The sequence below is a fragment of the Halichoerus grypus genome, chromosome 10, assembly GCF_964656455.1.
Source record: "Halichoerus grypus chromosome 10, mHalGry1.hap1.1, whole genome shotgun sequence".
In the NCBI taxonomy this organism is placed as follows: Eukaryota; Metazoa; Chordata; class Mammalia; order Carnivora; family Phocidae; genus Halichoerus; species Halichoerus grypus.
In genome coordinates this window covers 59578945-59605179 of record NC_135721.1, presented here as the reverse complement: position 1 = coordinate 59605179, position 26235 = coordinate 59578945, and the positions used below count along the sequence as shown (strand labels likewise).

Genomic DNA, 26235 nt, shown 5'->3' with positions numbered 1-26235 from the left:
TAATTATTTCCCTCATTTTGCATTTCAAGGCACAAAGACAGTCTATCTTACTGGTGGTCTATTAATAGTTTGAAGTTTTGAGCATCAGAAGGTGGGGTGGGTTTTTTTTTTTTCCTTTTTAAAACTATTCTGTCATTTCCAGTTTTGTAAAAAGATTTTTTTGTGGTTGTTGTTGTTAGTGGTGGTGAATTTAATGTTTCTTCCAAAAGATAGCTTAGCTGTGCCATTCTGTGTATTATGATTTGATCTCCCCCTACTTTACTGATTTACAGAACCTCGGTATGTGAATGGCAGAAGGAAGGAAGGAAGGAAAGAGGGAAGGAAGGAAGGGAAGAAGGAAGGAAGGAAAGAAAGAGAGAAAAAAGAAATTAAGAAAAGAACGAAAGAAAGAAAGAATGAAAGAACGAAAGAAAGGAAATTCCTTGGCATAAGTACATGTTTGCTGATCAAATTTCAGATCATGTGTTGTTCATTATTATGACTTTACTTGAAAAACAGTTTGCCACAGTGAGATGGATTCACTTTATATGCTTTCTACCCCTCCACTCCCTTTAAGTACTTTGAAAAACAGTACAATTTTTTTAAGGTATATTTAAAGCATGAACTGGTTTGGATTAAAACAATGTTTCAATGTCCATAAATTCTCTCAAAATACATTTTTAAAAGACTTATGCAAAGCCACACATGATTTTGAGGGACCTAATGAGATTGTCCCACCAACAAAATTTAATGGTGATTTAAGAAATTCTAATACTTTTCATTTACTTCCCGTAGAATTATTTGTGTACTTGACATTTATACAGTTTCTCCATTATATAACAATCTACTCCGGGTACACTAGATTATGCCAATCTATTAGAATGAAATTTGTACTCCATATAAGCAGAAGTTTCCAGTCGGTTTTGACTTACCATTATGTTTCAATGTAAAGTGTTATTATAGCTGAGTATAAAGCACAGCTACTCCGTGCTCACGGTTTTTAACTCTAATACTGTAATCTTTCTGGCTGCTTCTAGGGCTGTGTCAGTGTTTACATTCCTGGAAGTTAAATAAACCGACATGGCAAAACTCCTGGATAGACTGAATAATAAGGCTTGTGATGACTAAATTGTTTACTTTTTACCTTGTTAGGATCCCTTTCTTGTAAAGTTTGGAGGAGAGACAGAGAAAGAAGGAATGAAGGAGGGTGATATGAGATAGAAAGAGAGAGATTTACACACTGGCTTCCATATGTCACAAAGACCTTCCTACCCACAAGCAACGTGATTGAAGCAGAGTGCATGAGTTAGTTTTGCCTGTTTCGTTTTGTTGTGTTTTCTTAAATAGCCGGTCATCTGAATACCCCCTTCTCTTTTGCCCTCCCTCCAATAAAAAGTATGAACATTTTTTTGCCCATTTTCAAATAGCAAATTATCCATTAGATTTCATCATATCTTAGTAAAGCAATTACATCAAGAAAATGATAGTGCGTGTGGAATCAATTATGCATGCAGTTGGCCGGAGACCAAAGGCTGTGAAGTCGGAGAGGGCAGAATCGCTCGACACACACAAATAAAAAGCCCCTGGATCTCACAGATGGACCCCATCAGTTCATCTTACTGCCTAAAAAGTTCATGCACTTAATAATTTATTTGTGTTCTGGATACTGTTTCCCAGCTGAATATTAACAACTTTGAACTGAAGCATGCTTTTAGCATGGTATGGATGGAAGTCACAGTAGGGCAGTGCTAGGGTCCCTCGGAGGTTAAAATTGTAGTTATGTTTCTTACACACTGTTCATTTTCCATCACAATTTATTTTCTTTCATTAAACATTCCTTTTAATCAGAATATCAGTTTCCGTGTTCTGATTCTGCTTGTTAACCAGGGATAAACTCATAGACCAAAGATGAGCATCAATAATACAGCACGGGCTATTCAACAGCAAGGGCAAATACCAAAATCACAGTCTCTCAAAAATCGGAAACCGTTAGTTAGCAGCTTGTTTTCACAACCAGGGCACTTGTGTACCTTGAAGGAGGCACCCGGGAGCCCAGGGACCAAGATTTACTCTCGTGACTAGAGAAGGACACAGACAGAGCAGCGGAGAGCAGAAGCCGGACGAGGCCACAGGAAAACTTCCTTGAGCTCAAAGGTAAAGAAGTCAACCAAGCCCAGGCCCAAGACGGAGGGCTGTGGGTGTTAGGCACATATTGAAAGAAAAAACCCAAAGCATTGTTGCAAAGGTCTGTCTGTACTTTGTAGCCATCTCTCTTCCAAAGGAGAAGCCTGATGTCTTAATACGCTGGAAAATTCAAGTCTCCCTGACATCAAACCGCTTAACAATGAAACTGCCCGACAACTTTCGCGGGGGGAACAGGGACAGGCAGCACATATTTCCACACAGATCTGGATATGCCTCAATCATACACTTGAATTTTACAGTCTTCTCCCCAAATGAGAACAACTTCCAGCCACCACTTCCACAAACTGTACTTAATGTTAAAAGAAAACGGATAAAACATATGTAATTACTCAAGGTTAGACTTCTAATTCCTCAATTCACTAAAGGAAACTTGGCAAGAAGATGCATCATTTTGCTCCTTTCTACTGGGGCATCCTAGGAGGAGAGCCACTGAGGCAGCTAATACACAAAACATGATCAAAAGTGATTAACAACAGCTTCATATGCAAATTGCATTAATGAAGGAGTGCAAAGTCATCATGTAAATTAAATATGTCAAATCTCTTGGTGAACTTTCAATCTTGAGAAGAAAAAACACTGCTTTAATTTTTTTACATCATCAATTTTGCAAGATTGAAAATCTAAGAATCTTGGTGCTATAAACAATTTTCACCTTTTTTTTCTCCTTCAGCAGGCTGACAGGCCAGCCTGATGTGCACCGAATGTACATGTTAATAGGCCAATCAAAAATGCAAAACAATTCGCAATTACTGGAAGGACCTAATGGTCATTAGAATTTACAACTAGGTAATGAACTGAAGTCTGCCCACACCATGCATATTCATAAAGCAATTTAGCCTTTGAAGATTAAAGAAGTGCTTAAAATTCAAATGAGCTTTAGCAAATTATCAGTAAGATTCATCCAAAAAGCAAAGGGTTTTTCTTCCTATGATTTCCTCATTTTTTTAATGCAAAATTGTTATATCTTCCAGACTGAGCTTAAACTAAACATTGAGCTTCTAGTGAAGCCAAAGGGGCTAAGAGACAAACAGAGGCTGCAAACATCGTTACGGACTTTGTTCATAAAACTAAGCCCTTAAGAGCCAAACCTATCTCTAAACATGGTAATTTATCAAAAACAGCCCAGAGTTGCTCATAGGCAATATACTGCACAGGCCTCCAACAAAACAGATTAACACGAGTCCCACCACCCTCCCAAAAAGCCTTTTTCCCCTCAAGTTGAGTCTCCTGTGTAAACATCCACTGTGGTATAAAAACAGCTTTTTCATCGCCTTGTAGTGGCATTCGTTTTAGAAGTTTCTGCTTCCAAAAGAAAAAGAACAAGAAAGGAGAGGATATGAGGCAGAGGAGCGAGATCTGGTTTACTTCTGAGGATTGAAAATCCTGTCGTTGGGTATTTATCTTCCTGGGGGTTCCCCCCATCCTACACTGACAGCATTTAATTCAAGAAGAACAGGTCATGCAGACATCAGCTGACATTCAGAAAGTCATTGTGTCCACCCCCCACCCCAGTTATTACATAGTGGGAATTTGAATTTTCATGCTTCCCAATGACAAGTATGGAGAAGAATCTATCTCACACCTCGAATGCTAACTCACACCTTACTAACCTCATGATATTTAAGAAATTCTAGTGATAGAATTCCCAGTGAATGTCTCCTCTTCCCCCATCCCATACATCCAACCCAGATGAAAGCACATGTTAAGTCCTATCTCGGCTAGTGTGCAAGTCAGACTGAGAATAACAGCTTAGGACCACGTGCCCGTGCTTATTGCTCCGCTTCTGGACCCAAAAGACTCTCTGCTTTGGTGATTGTGTTGAACCCCTACTGAAAATACTCCAGTAACTTCCCTCTGCCACTCTTTCCCCCCTCCCACCCCCAGCCTCAGACATTTTCCTAGAATTGATCCTCCTACCTGAAAGGCAGGTATACCAAGGAAGTGGAAAAGAGAACAGAGAAGGGGAAAATACCCAAGTACTATCCCTGATTCCTTAGCTCACTTATCCATGGGCCCTGCTCGGAAACATGCCCCATTTTAACGTTTATTAGAAAGAATCGGATGCAGAGCTGCATGTAACTCACATTCACAACCATCTGTATGAGCCACAGGTCCACAGTCCTGACCAATTCCGTTTGACACTAATGTTACTCTACATGAGTAGAGTTCAGTGAGGGTTGATATGGGATGTGACAGAGTAAATCAGAATTAGATTAAAAACAAAAGTTTAGAAACTGATGCTACACTGCAGAGCAAATGGGACCTGAAGGCCAAATTTCCCCTAACTGCCTTCAAGTCATTTTCCCTATTAGAGCGTTTGCCTGCCACCCCTTTGCTGGCAGCGCCGCAATCACATCAGAAAGGAGAGTGGAACGTATACAGGAAGGCTTGAGATGTTCCTCTTTAGATACAATACCTATACATTTAATATATAGCAATTAACTTCTGGTCAGGAGTCTGTAGGCAGCAAGCTGTCCCAAGCAGATAGGGGGGAGAGGGGGCCCAGAGCTGGGACAAGCACAAAAGACAGGTCCAACAACAATGCCTGCTGTCAGCAGCTGAATTATTTTTATACAGGAATTTTTATCTCTATTGTACAAACAAGTACGTGTCTGTGCAGACTTGTTAAGCAATCCACTTGTATGTAGAATAAGATTTTTTTTTTCTTTCTTGCTACCAGTCACACAGCTCCAAGATCAGAAGAAATACATAGTCTTTGAAGCTGCTCAAATGTTTTAGTTAAAAGGACAGCAGTTGTTTTCAAAGATCCAAGAGTATCTTTATCAGAATTAAATTTTTCCTTATTGATTTTTTCCCCTTAACATAACAAAAACATAACATGAGAAGGTTACGATTTATTATTAAAAATTTTCGCAGCCTTTAAATCATTCTTCAGTAGCCAATGTTCACTTTTAAATGTAAAAGAATAGTTGTGTTGTTGTTTTTTTTTAATCTTAGGACAGGATGGAGTAGGAGAAACTCATGAGATTTAAAATTTAACATTGGTTAATGTATTGTTTTAACTGTGAACTCAAAGACTTGTGGAGGAGGGGGCTAAAAGGAGCAGTAAATGGTTCATTGTGAGCTGCCCCCTAAACGTAAATCAATCATGAAATCGTGGTATCCCCTGAGTCAGTAAAGGGAAATGCTTCAGAGTTTTGTTTTGGGGTTTTTGTTTTGGTTTTTGGTTTTGGTTTTTTTTGGCCCAAAGAGAAACTCCATATTTAAAAACGTAAAAAGATCAAACATGGCATGTAGGGCCTTGTGCTCCAACTAAGGTAAAAATCCAAGCTACACCTTCTTTCTCTAAAAATTAACAGATGTGATGTTTTTTGCAGTTTTTTTATGCATCATTACATATCAAGAAAATGAACAACTGATGAATATGAATTTAAGTGCCCTGATGCTTAGCATGAGGCTTCCTTGTGTTTTGTAGAAAATTCAAAAAGAAAACAGAAACCAGAGGGCGGGGGACACAACAGCACCTGTGTTCTTTTTGCAAAAGCACCTTCGCAGGCTTCACAATAATTCCATTCTTCATTTTAATGGGAGTTTTTAATCAGTGGACTCACCTGTATCTAAAACTCAGATCAAATTGTAGGTGTAATTGTTCATCGCCAATGCTCACAAGAGTGAAGATACAAACAGAAACGCATTGTGAGTGACCCAAGGTCCCCAGGTATCCCCTTCATCAGCAGGCCTGCTCCATGCTCCCACTGGGAATTCCCTGGCGGGGCCGATTCCATTCGGCATAACACACAGCCAACTCTATCTGGAAAAGGGTGTGCTGGGCGCCTTCTCACCTCTTTTACAGGAAGTTTAAATCTGATCATCTCACCTTTAGTGGATAGAATTTGTTGCTTAGCACTCTACAAACTTGGTATTTTATCTCTGTAGAAAGATCAAAAAGGAAAAAAAGGAGGGCAGAAGGAGCAAGTTGCAGCCCCGGCCAGCCTGCGTGCATGGGGAGCACCACCCCAGTGCAGCCACCTGGTCAGGTAAGCCTTCCAGGGGCATTGCATCAGATCCGCTCACATCAGTCTCCAGAGATGAAACACTCCGGTTCCCTGTCTGCAAACTTCTCATTCACCAGTTCTTGGCAGCTTATTTTTCCAAGTGTTTTGTTTCAGGAAACGTGTGTATTTTCTTTTGTATGTTTTGTGGATTTACCACAACTGGTTCTGACAGCTGTTGATTCTGTTAAATGAACACATTATAAAAATCCTCTTTAAAAACCTCAAGCAAAAGTGGACTCAAAAAATAATGGCGAAATGTTTTAATGGAGTTCCAACTGAGAGTTGGTTAAAAAAAAAAAAGTATAAATGAAGGTACAGAAGTCTTTTAAGTCAGCACTAGATCTAAACTGAATGTCTGTGTGCGCGTGCACGCGCGTGTGTGTATGTGTTTAATGGGGAGAGAGGGGTGTTGCAAATCACCACAAATATTTACACTGTATTCCCTTTGTTCAAATCACATACTTTTAACAGGAAAAGCTGGAACTGCGGCTATTTAAAATTTTAAATATTCAAACGCCTGTAATTAACCATATGAAACAAATTATGTCGCACTTCTCCATACCACACATGCAAAAAATTCTGGTGGTGGATTGGGAGGTGGCAGAGTTGGGGAGACAACTCCAAGAGGAGGAAAGGATGATGTTTTCATTTTGCTATAGATCAAAGGAGAACAAGAATGGAAACTGTAGCATATCGAGCATTTTTACATTGCTGTCTTTCACACTGGGCTATCTAAGTTTACACAATTCCCCAGACTAGCTGCATATTAAGCTTGCTGTGTACAGCTTTATTATGGTGCGGTGGTGGAAGGAGCATTAATATTCCAGCTCCGCATCTGACAGGGCATTTACATGCGCCCATCTGAGCGGCACCTGAGTGCTCCTCCAAGGTGCAGTAACTGTGCGCCTATTGTAAAGGCAAATGAAGCTCACCTATTCCCTGCTGGGGTCAGAAGTGACCTCACCACCCTCCATGCTTCAAATCCTTCCCTTGCCAACCTAACTCAATGCCATCGCAGAATGACGAATGAGCTCAGAAATAGACCCCAAGTTACTAACCCTGCTAAGAACAGCAAAAGCCTCTGCTGAAATGTTTTAAAAATGCATAGGGAGTGCAGCTGGCCAGTAAAAAGCAGAGAGACAGATTCCAGTGAACGCAATATGGAATACGTTACATTCTAAAACTGATTAGAAATACAGTCTTATGTTTGCTGGCTTCAAATTGAGTTTGGCATCAAGCATACTGGCTTTAATAATGCTGGCATTTTATTATTATTATTATTATTTTAAATTTGCCTTTGGTCTCTAGGAGCACATGTGGAGAGCTAAAGCATTCTTATTCGTCAGGTTACATTTCCTGGAAATTAAGTTTGTGACAGAAAATGACTCTAGTAGCAATAATATGGTTCGTGCTCAAATTAATTAGGTCATTGTTGTAAAAACTACATGGCAAATTACAAAGGTAAATTTACTGATATTGGCCAGAGCCTCTATACCCTGGAAGTAACAGGGAGAAGCAGTTTAAGGATGCTTATTTACCTGGGTAGGAGGAAAGAATAGAGGAGGGAGGGATACAATGGCCAATTTTCTATTTGTCATTACAAATAAAAGTACTGGTTATTATCCATTAAATTACATGGTCTGAACATATTTATGAACTTTATTAATGTCCTCCAAATTGACACATAATATAAAAACCTGCTTGATTTGAGACAATGTTAAAAATGGGCACTAAGTTAAAATCTTTTTCTTTTTTAATCCTTGTAATAACAACACTGCTGACATAACCATGACCCAAATGAAATCTGAACAAGCAGAAAGGTACTAAAGATCCTTGGTGATTAAATCTGTTTCTAAAAAAGTGGCAAGGTGCCAGGCTGGGTCCAGTTTGATGCTAAGTGCTTTTTATTGCATGAAGCTAGTACTACGGTATGTAAAAACAGACTGGGACTTGGGTAAATTTTGTCAAATGATTCCTTTGTGCAGTAAAGAGTGTGAACAGACCAACCAAAGTACATTAAATTCACATTGAATGCCGCAATCTCGGTGCATCTCCCTAGCTGTGCTACTTTGGTTCGATTTCATGTTTTCCCCCAAAGGAAAGCCAAACTTTTCTTCCTTTCTTACTGACTAGTGTGCACTGCCACCATTCATCTATTCTTTTCTTTCTTAAATACTTTCACTTAAGAAATCACGAAATTCTGAAAAATGCTTCCCTAGGGTCTGCACGTTTGTTATATACTCCAATTTAGTCCTCCCACATTAGCCAAACTACATTGAGGCTATGGTGTGAAATTAATGATTTTCCAGGACTCGAAAATGTGCCATTAATATGCATCCAACTCTCCTCTTCCCTGAGCTTAAGGTTCGCTGTCCTGACATTGCCTGCACGTTTCTACACCCAGTTGCATTTTCCAGCCCATGGGCAGCTCCACAATTAAATGCCACATTCACTCGGAGAAAGGTGTGCAAAACAGATTTCAGATCCTTTAAAGTAAAAGGCACAACTTGCAACACAAGGAATGGGGTGATTTAAGAAATTAAAGCACTGTTTTTTTAAGCTTTCATAGAATGAACACAGAGAATGGGAGGGAAACTTTCCCCCTCTGCTCCTGTTCTTGAAGTGAATACATATTTGTGTTTCCAATAAAAGGCCATTTTTACATTAACTGTCTGTAACAGCAGGAGACAGAAAAACTAACACAATCTCTACATCACACACAGGATGATCTTCATATCACGTGGCCCTATTCTCAAAACTATTATTTATAAAAGACAACTAGGAAAATGCACAATGCCTCTTTTCTGTGTCACCGAAAGGGTAATGTCTGAAGAACTTTGGGATCTTTGGGATCTTCCACATTTAAAAATTTTTTTTTTCCTTTTTGGCTTTCCGAAGTAAATTTAGCAGCCATGCGGGCCACTGTGTTTAATTAAGCTTTCAAAAGTCCTCTGACAATGCCAACAATTGTAAGACATTTCTGTGGCTCAATCATGCAATCACTGTGACAGTTCTATTTACAATTTGTCTTAGAGAGAGTTTCTCTGACATTGTACTTTGACAAAACATCCAAGCTGCCAGTTCACAACCTTTCTCGGTCTTATTTACAAATACAGCTTGTATATAGGACTCCCAGACTCATGAACATGAGTCTTTGGGTAGTGGCCTCACAAACACACGCTCCCAATGAAAATCCTAGATATATATAAGGAAACAATATTCTCTATTCTCTGGATTCAGAAGGTAAGTAAAATGTTCACCAGTACATTGGGGTTTTTTTTGTTTGTTTGTTGTTTTCTTTTTCAGCTGCCATGCTAAAAATTCACTTCAGAAGTCAGTGGTTTTTATTCAGAATCACTCGAATAAAAAGAAATTAAAAGTAAGTAGTCATACTAGGATACTACAATTTATAGTCTCATTTACAGTCACACCATGAAGTATACAAATACATTCCAAATCCAGTCTGAGCTAGAGAATTAGAATGGGTACAAAAGGAAAAGGCAAGTTGATTTTCTAGATTCTGAAAAGCATGTTATATTTGATTTACCTTTAAGTAACATGCTGATGTATTTCTGTTTTGAATTAGTATTTCTCCCTCCCATTAGAGTAACTGTCTTATATATTTTTATCCAGTGATGAGGTATATTACCTAAGCAAATAATTTTGAAATATCCGATATAAAGGCCTATGTTCACAATTTTAAGGAGAAAAAAATCATATTTATCAATGGTAGTAGACTTGACTACATTTTATAGCACTGGTCATATCTTCTCCCATTCTCTTAAAAAGCTAACTTCATAACAGCCCAACCCTAATTTGAAGATTTCTGTGTATAATAAGCCAAAACCTCAAATCTGACACTGTGGGATTATATTTTTGGCCTTTTCTATAAGTGAACAGCAGTTTCCCATTCACTAGTCTTTGATGAGTATTTCCCCCATCATAAAATAGGAGACTAGAAAACACAGCAACACCCCTATTAAAAGCCCTGACTGCCAGTCACACACAGGCTGCTCATACCTCGTGGTGAATATCTGAAACACAAATACATGCACTGGACCCCACGCAATATAACCTGCTCATTTCCAGTTAAATGAATACTATTTCAGTGGTCTCAATGGATCATCGTCACGCAATATTTTGAATATTTGAATGAAATGAGAAACCAAACTGATTAACGTCGATGTGTTAACACACGTACATGGGTGAAGTGCTGGAGCACAGACCCATCTATTCGCCAGGTAAAAATCATCCTTTCTTAAAAAAAAAAATACTCCTCTTGGAGAGGCCTGTGTACAGTCAAAATGCATATCACTTTACTAAGGATTTAAAGAACTCTACTTTATTCTCCTATCTGAAAGCCCCAAATTCTAAGCTTTATTTATCTCAGGAAAATCTGTCATTGTTTTACTCCTGCTTCCTGCCTATAAAATGGCACAGAGCACACTGAGCTCAAATCCAACTTACATCACTTTAATAAAGCCTTTCCTACACAGCGCACTTAAATGACTACCTTTTATGTGGTTGCCAAACATATTCTTCTAGAGATTCATCAATAGATCTCTCTCCTAATATGGAGTATTGCTTCTCCTTTCTTTTTGTGACACAATTCAAATATCTACCGAATGATTATTCTTCTTGTTTCCTTCCTCACCATAAAAAGAAAAGAAGACTTGGAACTGGGAAGACGTGCTGGAGAGAAATGGGCTAGTTGTGCACAGCCGTCTTCCAGAACTTCCCTTCAGAGGCACCTGAGGGCCAAGGCATCTTAATTTATGTGCAATGGTAGAATGTTAATTTCACCATAGGAAACTCTTAATTCATTACTGTGAATTATGAGAAGTCGTGATTCTAGTTACTGACATCTCGCTTTGAGATGTGACCACGCTATTTATGTTCAGCCAATTCCAGGGTGGGAACAGGTGATTAAACACAATGAAAGGAATCAAGACTTTGTAATTATTTGTGCATGAAAGGTTTACCTCACCTGGGTTGCAGCGCTGGTGCACCCATTGAATATCTTAGATAGCTTACACTGCTTTTCATCTCAGTGAAATTATTTAGTATTAGCACTCTAAAACATATTTTAAATTTGCTTTCTTTTCTTTTTGCTTTCTTTTGTGTTTGTGTTTGTTTTTGTTTTTGGCAGGGCGGGGTGCTTCTCTAGGCTCTGCTATTGTACCAGGTTTTAAGAAAAAAAAAAAACCTTTATGACAACCAGAAGTTAAAGAAAATATCTTTTCTTTCCTTATGTAGATTCACAACTATCACAGTAAAAAGCTTTCACTACAGTGCCTTCCCCCCAGCTTTTAGATTCCTCTTCTAAGTACAGAAGCACAGAATTTTGGAGCTGGTTAATCTGAGAGTGAATAACCTATTTGGGACCTCAGTAAGAAGTGTGGTTTTAATTCCTGCTTGACAGACACTGTGTTTTGTCTTTTAAACGAGCAGCTCGATATGTAAATACGATGTTACATCACGCAAGTGTTACTCCATATTTGGTGATTTAGAAAGGCTTTGGATCTCCGAAGTCGACAAATCCCCTTCTGCCGGCTCTTGCTTCATTAATCATGCCTTACGTTTTCCTTCCAGTCACAAGACAGCACATGGAAATGGTCATTGCCATATCCTACTGGGGGGGTGGGGGGGAGCGGGGGTATAAAAGCTTAACCTACATGTCACTTAAGCTAAATGTGGTGGAGTCTAGAAAAATATTTTGTAAATGCAGCTTCTCTGGTACAGATTTCTCGTTTCACTAAATGAAAAGTATCTGAGTGTTATTGCAGGAAGCATTAAAATAAAAAAGAAGAAAGAAAGAAAGAAAATGGCACGTTTGATTTTAATGATCAAATTCCAGAGGGGAAAAGGAGAAATAATACGACATTTAATCCCCTCTGGACCACTGACCTACTACAGTTCAACTCTGTGGTCAAACTAGGTCAGAAAGACAAGTTTCAGTGAATCAACTGATTATACGCACTCTTTCCTAAAACTGAACAAACCTTCTGCCTTTTAGGGAAGGGGGCAGGGGGAAACAGAAGAAAGGGGTCCACCAACAGTCTTGGTATTTTTGGCACCACAGACTCTGCATTTACTCTGTCTTGTGTGCTAAATCACTGTTGTTTCACAAAAACACGTCTTAAAGGTCACTATATAGGGCTGCTGTTTATCACTTAGAGTAGGGATTTAAGTCCCTCTGTTAGCCCGCTAATTCTTTTTCCCCGTGAGCTGCTGAGAAACCCACACACCTAGCTACCTCTCTGCTAAAATTAACCGAAAGGAGAGCTGTTGAATATGGGTATGTGTTTTTCCAATAGAATTTTTACGTTGTGTTATAGCAGAAACAGGGAAAGTCTGGACTGGACATTTGTAAGGGTGACATGTGGTTGTGTAAACCACAAACAAAATCAAGATACATCTGTCAAAACCACATCAGAGACAAGAGAGAGCACAGAGAAGCATTTATCATTTAGCTGAGGAGGCAGGCTGCAGGGAGCAGCCGTTCCTGTCAAACCAACCTTTTGAAATTTCCAACATGCCCTTAAACTTTTCGAGTAAGCATGTCTGTGCGCTTCAGCAACTGCCCTCTCTACTCTGGCCTGGCCAGTCGAAAATGGCATCTTAAAGTCAAGGTCACAGTGTCATCCCACCACGGGGCTGTGTTTAATTACAGCCCCATACGGGCTGACAGCCAATATGGATCCAAGGCTAGCCCTGAAGCTCAGTTAACTCTTTCTAGCCATTCCAAAACATCCTGCCAGCCCACCCCACTTCATGGAAGCCTTGAGAACTAACTGTACCCCTAGGGAGGTCTGACCAGGTATTCGGACTCAAAGAGGTCATCGGCTGAACCACCAAATGTCTGTATGGCCACTTTTGCCTCTGACTTGTCACCATGTCTGGAAATGGACAGTGGAAACTGGGCCACGTAGAGTAAGGTTCAACACTTAAAAATGAGAAGGGGAGAAAAAAAAGAAAAGAAATTCAGCATCAGTAGATCCAGAGAGAGGGCATCAGGTGTGTGTACCACCTACATCTGACTCAGTGAAGTGGAAAATATTTATTTTTTTTGTGTTCTGGATGTAAGCAATAGGAATGATTATTTTAAACATTACAGGGCTGTCAGGGACAGTCACATGGAGAAATACAGAAAGCACTTCACCACTCCTTAGTGCTTGGCTACAGCACCTCTGAAAATGAAAAGAAAACATGCAAACAGCTTTTCTCCTTGCTTCTCATTTACCTGCTATGTGTTCCTGTTTGGGGCAAATTCCTCTAGATGACGTTGATAAACAATCGTCATCCTCTGGCGTGACCTGGATGCCAACCTCCACGGGATTGGATGCTTTTTTCATCTCGATTGGTGAAGGGGAAGGTGGCTTATCCACAGCTTTTTCTAAGCAGAGGCTGCCATTGCATTGTTTCCGTTTGTGCTCGATAAAAATAAGAATGTCCCCCAATGGGAAGTTCATCTGGCACTGCCCACACGTGAGGAGGTCATGGTCCCCTTCTGGAGCTCCCAAAGGGCCGTGGTCCGGTTCATCATCTGTAAGAATGGCTTCAAGAGGTTCGGCTGTGGTTGGAGAAACAAAAGCACAATTATTAGAGCGCCAGAGAAGAGAGAAAAGGGGGAAATACATTCTCAACCCCATCCCATCCCACCACATTATATAAAGTGTTTCTAGGCTCCTTCATATAATACCCAGAAAACGTGAGCACCTAAAACATGTAAGGATGTGAAGATTATCAACAAGAAAGCAAATTTATCAATGAGGCAAATCATCATATATTTAAAGAAAACTCTCTGACTTCCCTAACTCCTGAGAAAACATACATACATACATACACACACACACACACACACACACACACACACACTATAAACTGTGTTTGGTTTGCGAGTTTAGAAACAATGTTGACTGTTAAATAAATCCTTAAGGCAGGGAATATAAAGAAAGCTTAAATAATAACTACCCCCAAAACTAGTAAAAACATGTACTGAAACCAAATTTGTTTCTTTTTTCCTACAGACTAAGTTGTCCATTGTGCCAAAGAATAAAAAAGGAGAGGTGAATAAACACACACACCCTTTGTGTGTGAATGTATATACTCCTAAGTATACAGAGACATAGCTTCATAAATTAGAAAGCTACTATATCACACAGAAAATGTGCCACATTTACACCGTCATAATAAGAAAACGACTGCATTCACCTGTGAAACGGATCTAAATAATAATCATAACGCAGCATAATTCATACTGCCAAAAACCTTTCTGATCTCACTCTCAGCAGTGCCACAAAATCAAAGAAATACCAAATTCACTGGCAATTCTTCTCAGACACATTAGCTAAATGGGATACTTTTGAGTACTTAAGAAAATAAGCCAATTAGTCATTTTTTCATTCTGAAGAAAGGAATGCCTAAAATATTCTAAACATGTTTGCACTTGGTGGCCTCCATCACATAAAAATCAGAATGGTCAAGCAAACGCCACATTTCAGAACAAGGCTGAGAAGTCCTTTCTTTAGACTTGAAATACTTCGCCTAATGTTGTCAAAGTTGACTAATTTTCTGAATGAGCTCCAAAACGCTTCATTATGGGACTATTTCTACACACATAATCACCAGCGGATGGTATAACAAGGTAGATATGTCTTTCATTCCTGTTTCCTTTTTTTTTTAACTTTGCACCAAAATACTCCAGCATCTCATTTGAACAGCTTCTATCATTTTTTTAACCTTCCAAAGAGGAAAAGAGAGTTGGTTAAGTCTCTGCTCCTGAAACCGTATGCTTACTCTATCAAAAAAAATCACAAAATACAAAACACATCCAGGATGCTGCCAGTTAATAAAACTGAAGCAGAAAATGTACAAGTCTTAAACAGTTAATCAGTCTGACCTTCTTTAGCAAGCTGCCAATTTCACATTTAATGAACTTAAAGCCACAGAGAATCAAAAAATAGATTTTAATTTGAGTGTAGAATATTGGAACCGATTTTGATAAAGTGCAAAAATCCAGTGAACTCAGGTTAAATTTATTTCAACCCTACCCAGGCTGAATATTGAGGGGGAAGATCTGGAGTAACTCCCAGATGTGCTGGGTGAAATAATATTGAGAGAGCCCTGCCTAGCTGCACCTGTGCTCAAGTAGGACATGTCATAATTTCTAGCCTCTGGTACTCCTCCTAATTTAACATAAGGTCACCACAGGAATATGAAGGTTATATTCCCACTAATAAAGGCAGCAAGGTAAGCACTTATGTTTCTTTGCCCAACATACTGACCAAAAGATAAATACAGAATACACATGCACGCTTTTTAAATAAAAGGAGATAAACGGAAGTGCTTTTGCATTATGCCTCTATGTCATTTTACTCCTACATTTGCTTTCATTTTGACCAAGTGAGGAACCGAATAGGGAAGTCATCTCCAAGATCACTGCTATTTGAATTAAGGATTTTTAAGTACACATTGACAAATGTGGCTTTTTTTATTGTTGTTGTTCAGCACTAACTACAAGTTCTGAGGTTCACAGATTAAAGAAAGACTCAGAGATAATATTTTGCTTTATTAAAGTTAGTACTACGTAGAACCTTTGCAAAAAAACCCTTTTTTAAACTCCACCATTAAGATTCTTTTTTTTTATCCCCAAGGCCTGACATATTTCTGAAAGTGGAAATATTATTTAGGAGGAAAAGGAAATATTCTCCTAGGTATCAAATAGTTAAAGGTAATGCAGTGCAAACAGACTTGGTTAAAGTCTTCTAAATGTAGTGACTGAACTGATTTACAATCAAAACCAGGAAATGAAGTGGTAATTCAGAGGTTGCTGATTACACCTCCACATTTCACCTAATTAATTTTATAGGAGGCAAAGTTCTTGAAAATAACAAGATGATCAAATGTACAGATATAAAACCTGTAACCTCAACATTTTCTATGCTCTTAACGTAAATTATTGCTAATTAACAAGAATTATATCCTAATGTATGAAATACGTCTAACATCGGGCTTCTTGCAAAACATTTGGCTAGTAATGTTCAGAGAAATACCAAAACGTGTTCTTATTATTGCTGCTATATTATTAAAAATGAGACGAAGTGGGGCACAAAGAAAATATGAAAATACCATTCTCTTGGTGTAGTCTACTGATTTGCATTGACATCTTTTCTCAGTGGTAATCAACATTTCCTTTCTGGGCATCTGATAATTTCTCTGTATTTTAATGCAAATTCCTCTTTCCCTAAAAACATTCCTAACCTCAGCCATTTTACCCCCTCCCTCAATTCAACTCCATCCTCTTTCGCCCCCACAATACCATCGTTTCTAAGCTTTGGCCTAAACCTCCCGCTACAAAGCGGGGAGTCCAGGATTGAAGTGGAAGGGAGTGGGCAAATAATCATAATAATTAGCCGCGAATTCTCTACAAGAGGAGAAAGAAATAGAAAATAAAATGCTTCTGCGTTGAAACAGCAAAACAGACTGGAACGTCTCAATGCCCCAGCGGCTGACTGAGATCTCCTTCCTCTCTGCAGTTGCAAAGGAATACATTTAAAGAGAAAAAAAAAAGCTTTAGAAGAAATGTAGGGAAGGAGCGAGGGAAACGAGGGCTGCTGGGGGAGGGGGAGGGGGAAAAGGAGCTATGCCTTCAAGTTTGCTTTCCAAGTCCTTCCTTTTGATTGTCTTAACAGGGTAAGGAAGCACACCAAGTCTGAAATGCGGAGAGGAAAAGCAAAGAAACAAAAGCGAAGGCTAGGGCGATAGGCCCGGGGCAGGGGGCCCGGCGGGGGCGGGCTTTGCCGAAAGTGAAGTTGGGCGCCGGGACTCTGAAGCACAAAGCAAGAAGCTTGCTGGCTGCAGCCTCCGGCCGCGCTCGCTGCAAACACGTGCAGCGGCGGCTGCCGGGCCGTGGGGAGCGGGCCAGGCCGGGAGGCGACGGGCAGCCAGGGGCCCCTACTGCCGCCTCCACCGCCGTCCAGCCCGGCCTCAGGGTGACCACCGTTCCCCGGCCCCGCCAGTTGGAGAAATGGGAAGTGAGGCTTGGAAAACTCGGCTGGTTAACCTGGTGCAGTCTCGGTATTACCACACACACCCCTCAAGCGCGGGCCCCGAAATTCATTCTGTGTCCCCAGGCTTACACTTTTTACTTTGGGGGAATCTCTGCAAATGCGTTTCTCCCGCAATTCCGGGCACGAGTGTGCGCAGCGCGGCGGCGGCTGCTGCTGCGGTTATTCATTATTAATGATGCTGCTAGCCCGCATCATTATGATAACTATTACTATTGTTGTGATTTCGGGCTCCGAGGCGAGAGCTGCAGGAGGCGGGGGAGCCAGAGGTCCGGCTGCAGAGCCGCCGTGCAACCCCAACGTAGCCGCCGTTGTCCGTGCTTTGCGCGGGGGTGTGGGGGTAGAAGAAGTGAACCAGGAGACTAAGTGCAAACTTGCTGGATCCCGCCCTTTGGCCTTGCCTCGAAAGCTGAGAGTGCGTACTCCCCTTTTCCTCCCTACCAAAAATGCCCGCCCCAAAAGAAAGCGAAAACTGCACCCCACTCAGCGCCCGGCGCACCGGGTTGTCGACCGCGCTCCCGAGCGCTTCTCCGCAGCCCTGGCCAGGAGCATTTTTAAAGTCAAAATGAAGAACAAAGACATAAGGGGTGATGGGGGGAGAAAGGGAATTCTGCCTAACCGTCCGTTTCCCCCACCCCCACCCTCGCAAAGCTCGTCCCTCCCCGGCCGAGAAACGCAGAGCAGGGAGTGGGGGAGGCTCTGGTACAGGTTCAAGTTCGCTGAGCTTTCTTGATCTTGTTCTGCCTCCTAGCGACCGAATGGCTCAGTCAGCCCAAGAAGCGGAGGATTGGGGGGGGGGGGGGTCTTGAAGACCGGAATGGCTCCCGCCCCCTCTGCGCACCCAGAAAATGAGAAAGAAGCGGCCCCCGCACCCCCTCCATACTAGTCCCTTAACCCAAAAACCGCAATGAGACAAGGCTAGAGGCCGGCTAAACCCACCCAGCCTGGAGTGTCCCGAGATGGACCCGGGAGTGGGTGGGGGACAGGGGAGCAGCCCGGACTGCACGCCTCAGTCGGTCCTTTGAGCCCCCAGTGCATCCTTCCGAAGAAGGGCCGGGCTTTCCCGAGTCCTGCGAACACTGCCCTTCCTTCCCGCCGGTACCTGGCCGGGCTGTAACTTCACACCGCCGCGCGCCGCGTCTGCTCCGCATCCGGCGCGGCCGGGGGAGTGGGGGGCGGGGGAGAGCGACGAGGGAGGGATGCGCGGGGGTGGGGAGAGGGAGGGCCCCGCAACGTGCCGGGGCGGGGGAGCTTCCGAAGTGTGTGACAAGTTCCAGGGCCTAGTGAAAAATTCAACTCCCTATGCGCACCCCCCAACCCTTTAATAAATACAAAATTGGGTATAGGTGGTGGTTTTAAATTGCATCAAAAATTAAAATAAGGGTCACAAATGAGGAGGGGAAGGGATGTGGGCCCTCTCACGCCTTTCTTTCCCCGGCTGCCAAACTTTCCTAAGTGCCCACCGCCCGCCTTTCCAGACGCACTCTGTTAGCCAGGACCCAGTAACCCACCCACCACCCCATAAAGACTCAAAAGGACCACCGCCATCCCCTCACCGCTGACCAAGACAGGCCCTGGTTAGAGGGCAGCAACTCAAGGGTGGGGTGCACGGAGTACCGGGATCCAGCACTCCCCAAACACACACTCGCACATACTACTCTGCCCACCTCCCCACCCCCCCATCTCACCCCCCCACACACACACCTGGCCTGGCAGCGCTCGGGAGGCGGGGGCTAGTGGCCAGACCCAGTGGGAGGGGGGCAAGGAAAGCACGTGGTGACCTCCCCGCGGTCCGGAGCTGTGGACAAGAACGTCCGGGGGCGGGGGGAGGGGGCGGCAGACGCGCTTTTTCAATTGCTTTGAAAAATAAAAATGCTTCACAAAGCTGAGTTTCTCCCCAGCCGATTTCGCAGTCTGGTGGGCTGGGAGAAGGTCTGGGCATTGTGCTGGGGGCGAAAGTGCACTGTGGACCCGGCTGGCGCGGAGTCGCCGCTCGGCCTGCCGCTGTGCGGGCGGGCAGACGGCTGGCGCGGGGTGGGCGATCTCGAGCAGGGCGGGGGCGCGGCGAGGCCCGGCGAGGCCCGGGCGAGGCCCGGCCGCCGCCGCCGCTCGCTCCCGGGCTGCCGCGCCGCGCTCGGTCCTCTGTCTGTTTGTTGGCAGGAGGCTCCCGCACACGCGGTGCTTGTAAACATTCAGACACGAGATTTTTCCCAATCAAAATCCACTTCCACTTTTTTTGAAAATCTTCCAAAAAATAGTAAGAGGAGGGAGTTCCTCGCTCCCTCTCCATGCCGCCGGCGCTCTAAGTTTGCAATCAAAGGGGTTTTGGGGAAGGGGGTAATTGTATTTTTCCCCCTCTAATAGAGATTGAGATTTTTGAAGGGGGGGTGGGGGAGTCAAAGAGGAGAGCGTTGCAGAAAACGGCTGGCTGAGCGTTTGGCTTCTGTTTGGGGGCGAGAAATTTTACATCCTCTTGCCTTGTTTTATTTTTGTTTTTATTTTTATTTTATTTTTCACGTCTTTTCGCCGCCACTGAGGTTCGTCTGGGATGGGCGGGCAGCGGGAACCCAGGCGGCGGCGGCCCGAGCTCCCTCCCTCCATCCCGCTCGCCCTGGGCCCTTGCTCCTGCACTTCGGCGGCGGAGGCGCGGAAGGGCAAGCGCGAGGAGCCGGCACAAAAGGCAGCGGGACAAACACCCACCTCGGGCCGGAACAAAAGGCGGCAGCGCCGGCCGAGACTCCCGTCCTTCCCGGTCGCCAAGCTCTCCCAGCCGCCGCGGCCCCTCTCCACACTCGGCAGACTCCAGAGCGCCGGGGGGCCCCCCTCCCACAATCCCACTTTCTCACTATTGTGGAGATGACTACTTTCCTCCTGATGCACACTTGACCGTGAGCGCGCTGCTGTCCGAGGGCCAGTCTCACCTCTTTTCTCCCAGGGAATTGTTTTTTTGGCTTGGGCTCCCTCTCCCGCCCCGTTTTCCTTCCTTCGGTGAGTGGAAGCAACCCCCCTTTTCCCCTCCAGCTCCCTCCTCTAGGTTTGCAAGAGAGTTGTTCGCATCCATAGCATTGTTCATTATTTTGCAAAATTGAAGGGGAAATCATTGCATTCCTTTTCGAAAAGCGAAATAAAGCAGCGGAAAGCATGAAAGAGGAGGAGTCAAATTTTTGTGAATTAAATAAAAATTAAAAGGTGCGTGCTATCCCAAAAGTGTACGTACGGCTGTGGTTCGGGATAGGATGAGGTTTGGTTTTTGTTTGTTTGTTTGTTTTTCTCCCTTTAAGCTCTTTTACCCCGACTCTCGGAGGTTCATCTCGTGAAAAAATTAAAAAATGCATGCACACACCCCTCTCTCCCCCTCGCTCTTACTTCTCGTCCTGCGCGCTCTCGTGATTATTAATAATTATTATTACTATTATTGGGTTACTTACGCGAGAATTCCCGTTTGCTTAAGTGCTGGGGTTTGCCTTGCTTGCGGCGAGACATGGTGGGCTGCGGGGCGGGCGGCGGCGGCGGCGGCGGCGGGCGGACGACGGCTCGGTTCACATCGGGAGAGCCGGGTTAGAAAGAAGGAGACTCCAGAGAAAATATCTTCATCAGTGCCTTTTGACATCCAAAATAAATTAGAAATAATACAAAGATGGCGCAGGGAAGATGAATTGTGGGAGAGCCGTCATGGCTTTTTTTTTTTAAGCAAAAAAAAAAAAAAGAGAGAGAGAGAGAGAGGAGAGAGATAGAGGGAGAGAGAGAGAGAGAGAGATGAAAAAAATGGCAAAAGCCCCCCTGAGCTGCAAGTTCAAGTGCGGACGTGACGTCCCTGCGAACTTGAACGTCAGGAGTCTGGATGGACAGAGACACACAAAACATGGGCAGGGCGAGCAGGAGAGAAGGGGAGGAGGGAAGGGGAAGCTCACACCAATGGACACACATCAGGGGCTGGACATGAAAAAGAGACCAGGACAAGCCAATGGCCAGTGCGGGGCGGGGGAGGTGCGGGGCGGGGGGCTCCGCAGACGCCAGACGCGGCCCCCGGGGGAGGGGCGGGCGGAGGGGAGGGGGCGCTGGGGCCGCGGGCTCACCAGTGGCCGCAGCTAGCGCCGTGGCGGCAGCGTGGCCGGGAGAGAAGAAAGGGGCGGCGGGGTTGGGGGGGAGCAGGGTGGGGGGAGCGAGACGTGCGCCCTGCTCCCCCCCCCGGACGCGGACCCTAAAATGAAAGATTACTTAAAAAAAAAAAAAAGGCAAGAGTATACGGCGAGGCTGCAGCCTGGGTCCCGGGAAGCGCGGGCGGAGGGAAGCCAGGTAGAGTTGCTCCCGGACACCCTCCTCTGTGCGCACACCCACTTCCCCTCACCGCCGCGCGGCTGCTGCGCTCGCTCCCCGCGTGCGGACGCCCAGGGCTGCAGTGAAAGCCCTGAGCTCGGGGCTGCGCTCGGGAAACTTTGCCTGAGGAGAGGATAGCAAAGAAAAATCACCCGAAGTTGAGAGCTGAGCCTCCAAGTTACAGCTCCGCAGCGGGCGAGGGGAGGCGGGAGGAAGCGCGCAGCAAAACGGAGTCCAGCCCAAGTTTGGAGGGTTGCGGGTCCGGAAAGGCAGCTCCGGGGCCTGTAGGTGCCTGGGCAGCCTGGAGAGAGGGGGCAAGGGCGAGAGAGGCGGCGCAGGCCCGGGTTGGAGGACACCCCCAAGGCCGAGCCGGGGGCGAGGCCGGGGGAAAGCTGGGATCTGAGCGCCCAGACAAGTGATTGGGTCTGAATGAAACTGGGAGCACGGACTCGAGGCTCCCAGGGTCGCAAATAGAAAGGACAAGGAATAAAGAACGAGGAGCCAGACTCGGGGCACGTTCCAGCCCCCAGAGGGGAGCGCCGCGGCCCGGGGCGAGGAAGGCGCCGAGGCGTCCACCTCACCGAGCGGCCGCGGGCCAGAGGACAAAGCACGGGTAGTACTGAGAGTTCCAGTCCCTGGGAACGTGCTCCGGCGCCGCGGGACGTCCTCGGGCCGGGTCCCAGGGATGGACACACCCCCTCCCACTCAAGAGCAACTGCTAAAGCACAGAGGAATGGAAAGAAAAATGTTTCTTACAGGCCGGGCACAACTATTCCTGTGCTGTTACCCGGGGAAAGAAAATGGGGAATGGAGAGAGAGGGACTGGCTCCCAGGAGCAGCGGGGAGACCACGGTGGTGGGGTGACCGCCCTGGGTCAACGCCGTGCTGCTCAGGCGCCCAGAGCCAAGGCGCACACCCTGGAGCCTGCAGGCCCCTCCGGCCTTTCTACAGACGTTCCCGGGAAATTAAAGAAGACCTGTTGGAAATAAACCCCTGTCTCTTTAATGCACACACGCGCTCGCGCGCGTACACACACACACACACACACACACACACATACACACGCGCGCGCGCGCGCGCGTGCTGCCGCTGTCAAAAAGCGGGCTTCACTCTGGCGTGGGATACTTTCAGTTTTACGTAAAATGTACAGCAACAGCACCCCCTGCGATTGGAAAGTTTATTCAGAAACGTGTCTGCAAAGTCCCCCGGCGTCTCCCGCCTCCCAGCCTCCCCGCCTGCCTGCGCCACCCTGTAGCCTCAGCCGCCGCCGCCGAGACCGCGCTGCGATTCCAAATCAGGAAGGGCGGGGGGGGGGGGGGGAGGCAAACTGACTCAAGTCTAAAGGAGGCGCGGAGGGTGCAGGGTGGAGGCGGGTCGCTGCGGTCCGCGAGACTCCGAGCTGCAGGTGGACGTGTGTGAGTGTGTGTCTGCAGAACGAGGAGCCTTCCTTCCCTCTCCTCCAAGCGGCTCCACAACCCCTCGCGTCTTCTCTTTCCCCTCCTCAGTCTAAAGGACGTCTTTTCCGTAAATTCACCCACCCGGCTGGGGGCTTTATTGCTTTAAGCTGAAGCCCCTGGCTTGCAAGCGCACACCCACCTCCCTGCGGTGCCGGCAAGCGGCTGTTTATTCTCGTGTTGTCTTAGTAAAGTTTCAAACCTATTAGAAAATGACTGGCTTGCCTGGCTCCGCGAAGCTTCGGGCCCCACTAAGGAAGAAAGAGAGGTTTTTGATGCTCAGCATTAGGAGAGATGTGTGCTGAACTGGGTTTGTGTAAATGTGTTTTGTTGTTATTGTTTCTCTCCAGTTTGGGGGGGGGCACTCAAATCCTGTTTAAGAAGCAGGAAGAGTCACTTGCAGTAAAGCTCTGTAGTGTGTGCGTTACACCATTTCCCCTTTTTCATGAGTTCTTCAGAGCAGGTCGGCATCTCCCACTACTGTCTTTTTTCTTCTTCTTCTTCCTCTTCTTCTTGTCCTTCCTCCTCCTCCTGCTCCCCTTCTTCTTGTTCTTCTTCGTCGTCGTCCTTTTAAACTAGCTTTAGAACGACCAAAAGAGTGTCATTGCACAGGAGGGGGGCTGCGTGGAGAAGAATGGTTGGAGGGAAGGTGAGGAGAGGAAAGAATAAAGTGCAACTGGGAGGTTTTTGAAAAATAAATAAAATAAAATAACAGCCTCTTCAGGTAACAATAGTGAGTCAGATTCTTTCGGAACCGACTTTTTCAAATTTAAGTATTTCCCCCATCCATCCATAAAAGTCCATATATAGGGAAGGCATATAAATGGGCAAATGTGTGTTGTGGAAATATATATGTATGATTTATATATAATGGTGTGTATAAAGCTTTTCAGGGTTGGCTGTAGTGTAAAAAGTAATGACTTTATTACCTCTGAAAGGTTCTGTGGTTCACATTTAACAGTCTTCTGAATTACAATTCATTACACAATTGTGTGCTCTCTAAAACCGGCACCCTATCAGGGCCGCTATCTGTGGTTATTTCCAATAAATAACTGGCAACATTTTATTGATTTTCTTTTTTAAAAAAAAAATCATAGGAAATTAAGCACTTAGTTACAAGTAGGTCTGCTATGTTATTGCACTTGTTTCAGATTCCAGGGGGTTCCTTCCGAAACCACATCTTAAAACATACATTAAAAACCCAGTTTTGCAGCTGCTTTCCCTCGGTGCCAATGGAGAGGTAAGCAGCGACGTTTCCACCATTAACATATATTTAATTTCACCACCATAAAATGCCCAGAGTGAAATAGGAACTGCCCTCCGCTCCCGCCCCTCCCCCAGCCTGATTTCACCCAGTCCAGAAAACCTGGGCTGTGTATTGGCATTTGATCCCTCCTCGCCGCAGACCCCCACTGCCGGTCCCTCGTGCTCGCCCCTAAGAGTGACGCCCCCTCCCTCATTCCTGCTGGATGCTCGCTAAAGCGCTCAAAAGTGGGGGGAGGGGAAGGTTGTACGTGTGTTTAAAGAAAGAAAAATGTGTTGTTTTAAAAGGTTTAAAAATATTACATAAGTATTGATTAATGATGCAGGTGCTTTTGTAGAGGGGTGAAAGGTCACCTTAAACGCGCACACTTGGATACACAATAAGTATATTTACCTTTCCCAAAGTGGCTTTTAGAAAGTAATAAATTATGACAACGTTAAAATTATTTTCTGGCCGTTCAGTTAACTTAATTTGGAGCTGTGGAACCTTTGCTAATTACGCTCCGTGGGCTCTTTCCCAAACCTTTGGTGACGACATTGAATGTAAACTCCAGGCCAACAGACGACCCCTCCCCTCCCCTCCTCCCCCTTTTTATCTTGCCCGCGGAGGAGACTCCCCAGGACTTCCTGCAGTATATATTCTGCCTCTGATCTCCGTACTTAATAGCCAAGTCCTGGTTTATGCTTTATAATGTGTTGACAAGTTTTCTAACAGACTTTCTGAAATAATGCACATATATTCACGTCGGTTAGAAACCCACCGTATTTTTAGAGTCGAGTAGATCTATACCCTAATGCAGTGAGAGAGTGTAAATCATAGAGGATTTCATAGTCCTTTCAGTAGTTTTCGGTATGAAGTATGAGCCGCGTGGCCTCCAGACGTAACCTTTTAGAAAAAAAGACAGTGCTTTTATTTTATGGTGTAAAGTGCTTTTAGCTCCAGGGCTCTGAACGTGAATGTGGTCAACAAACAGCTCCAAGAGGGAGACTTAATACAGTCCCAGCCCTCGTGCGGAGGATCGCCTGGCGCGGGGGACTCGGGCAGAGCTGGAGAATGAAGGGTTAAAGGTCTGTCTCGATGGAAACTACAAGATTAAAATAAAATATTCACTGTCTGCCTTTAGGGGGAAACACCTTTATAGGCTTAAAGATAAATAAATGAATGACTGAATGGTTAAAAAAATTGTTACAATCAGTCCCACCTTACTTTTGGCTTCATTCTTTCTTTTTTCCTTTTTTCTGTTTTCTCTTCTTTCTTTTTTCTTTCTTTCTTTCTTTCTTTGTTTCTTTCTTTCTTTCTTTCCTTCTTTGTTTCTTTCTTTCTCTCTTCTTCTTCTTATTTTTATTCTTCTTATTTTTTTGTCCTGATAGCAGTTCAGAAAATAGAGAATGGGCAGTCATCTTCATAAAAATAAAATTTGGGTTTAGATTCTATACTTGACATAGGCTTTGCATTTGGGGTTCTTGAGGGTGGGAGTAGGAAAAATTAATTTTAAAAAAGGGGATTGTGTGTGAGAAAGGGGGTGGGCATTATGTGGGCACCCTAAAGAGAAAGGTGAAAAGAAGGGCCACGGACCCTCCTCTCCCCAGCCTCCCTCAGCCCCCACCTCTCTATAACATTTCTTCCCCCTCTCCTGCCGCTGTGATCCAGAGATGAGGACCTACGGAGGCCCTGGGAGGGCAGTGTCTACACCCTATGCAAGGGCAGACATCCCCCAGGAGGCTCCTGGGGGAACAGTTAGTCTGGCATTTCTCCAGAGGCTCCCTGGGCCTTTAGCTGGCTGGCAGGCTACCTCACCTACCTGGATGGTCTGTCCAAAAAAAGGAAAGAAAAGAAAGAAGGTAGGTAGGGTGGGAGAGAAGGAGGGAAGAAGGGAGGGAGGCAGTGAGGAAGGAAGGGAGAAAGGGAGGAAAAGAAAGAAGGAGAAAGCT

At 44.6% G+C, this 26235-nt stretch overlaps 1 protein-coding gene and 1 long non-coding RNA gene across 10 annotated transcripts in view; both read right to left on the bottom strand.

Moving 5' to 3' along the window:
* Positions 1 to 22547, bottom strand: part of BCL11A (BCL11 transcription factor A) — a 101925-nt gene extending 79378 nt beyond the window's left edge. The window contains exons 1-2 of one of the 9 annotated variants that reach the window (XM_036103925.2): positions 20698 to 22547; positions 13444 to 13773 (exon numbers count right to left, since the gene is read on the bottom strand). In XM_036103925.2, the coding sequence (XP_035959818.1) occupies positions 13444 to 13773; positions 20698 to 20752 (385 nt within the window). In that variant the 5' untranslated portion in view covers positions 20753 to 22547. Of the gene's footprint in view, positions 1 to 13443; positions 13774 to 18371; positions 18434 to 20697 lie in introns of those variants that run through there. The other 8 variants (XM_036103931.2, XM_078056521.1, XM_036103905.2 and 5 more) reach the window with 8 other exon arrangements.
* Positions 22548 to 23481: 934 nt separating this feature from the next.
* LOC118526042 (uncharacterized) lies at positions 23482 to 25658 on the bottom strand. The gene is made up of 3 exons (XR_004912442.2): positions 25506 to 25658; positions 25065 to 25189; positions 23482 to 23660 (listed from the first exon to the last, which is right to left on the bottom strand). It is a non-coding gene; the product is annotated as an uncharacterized LOC118526042 (long non-coding RNA).
* Positions 25659 to 26235: the final 577 nt, after the last annotated feature.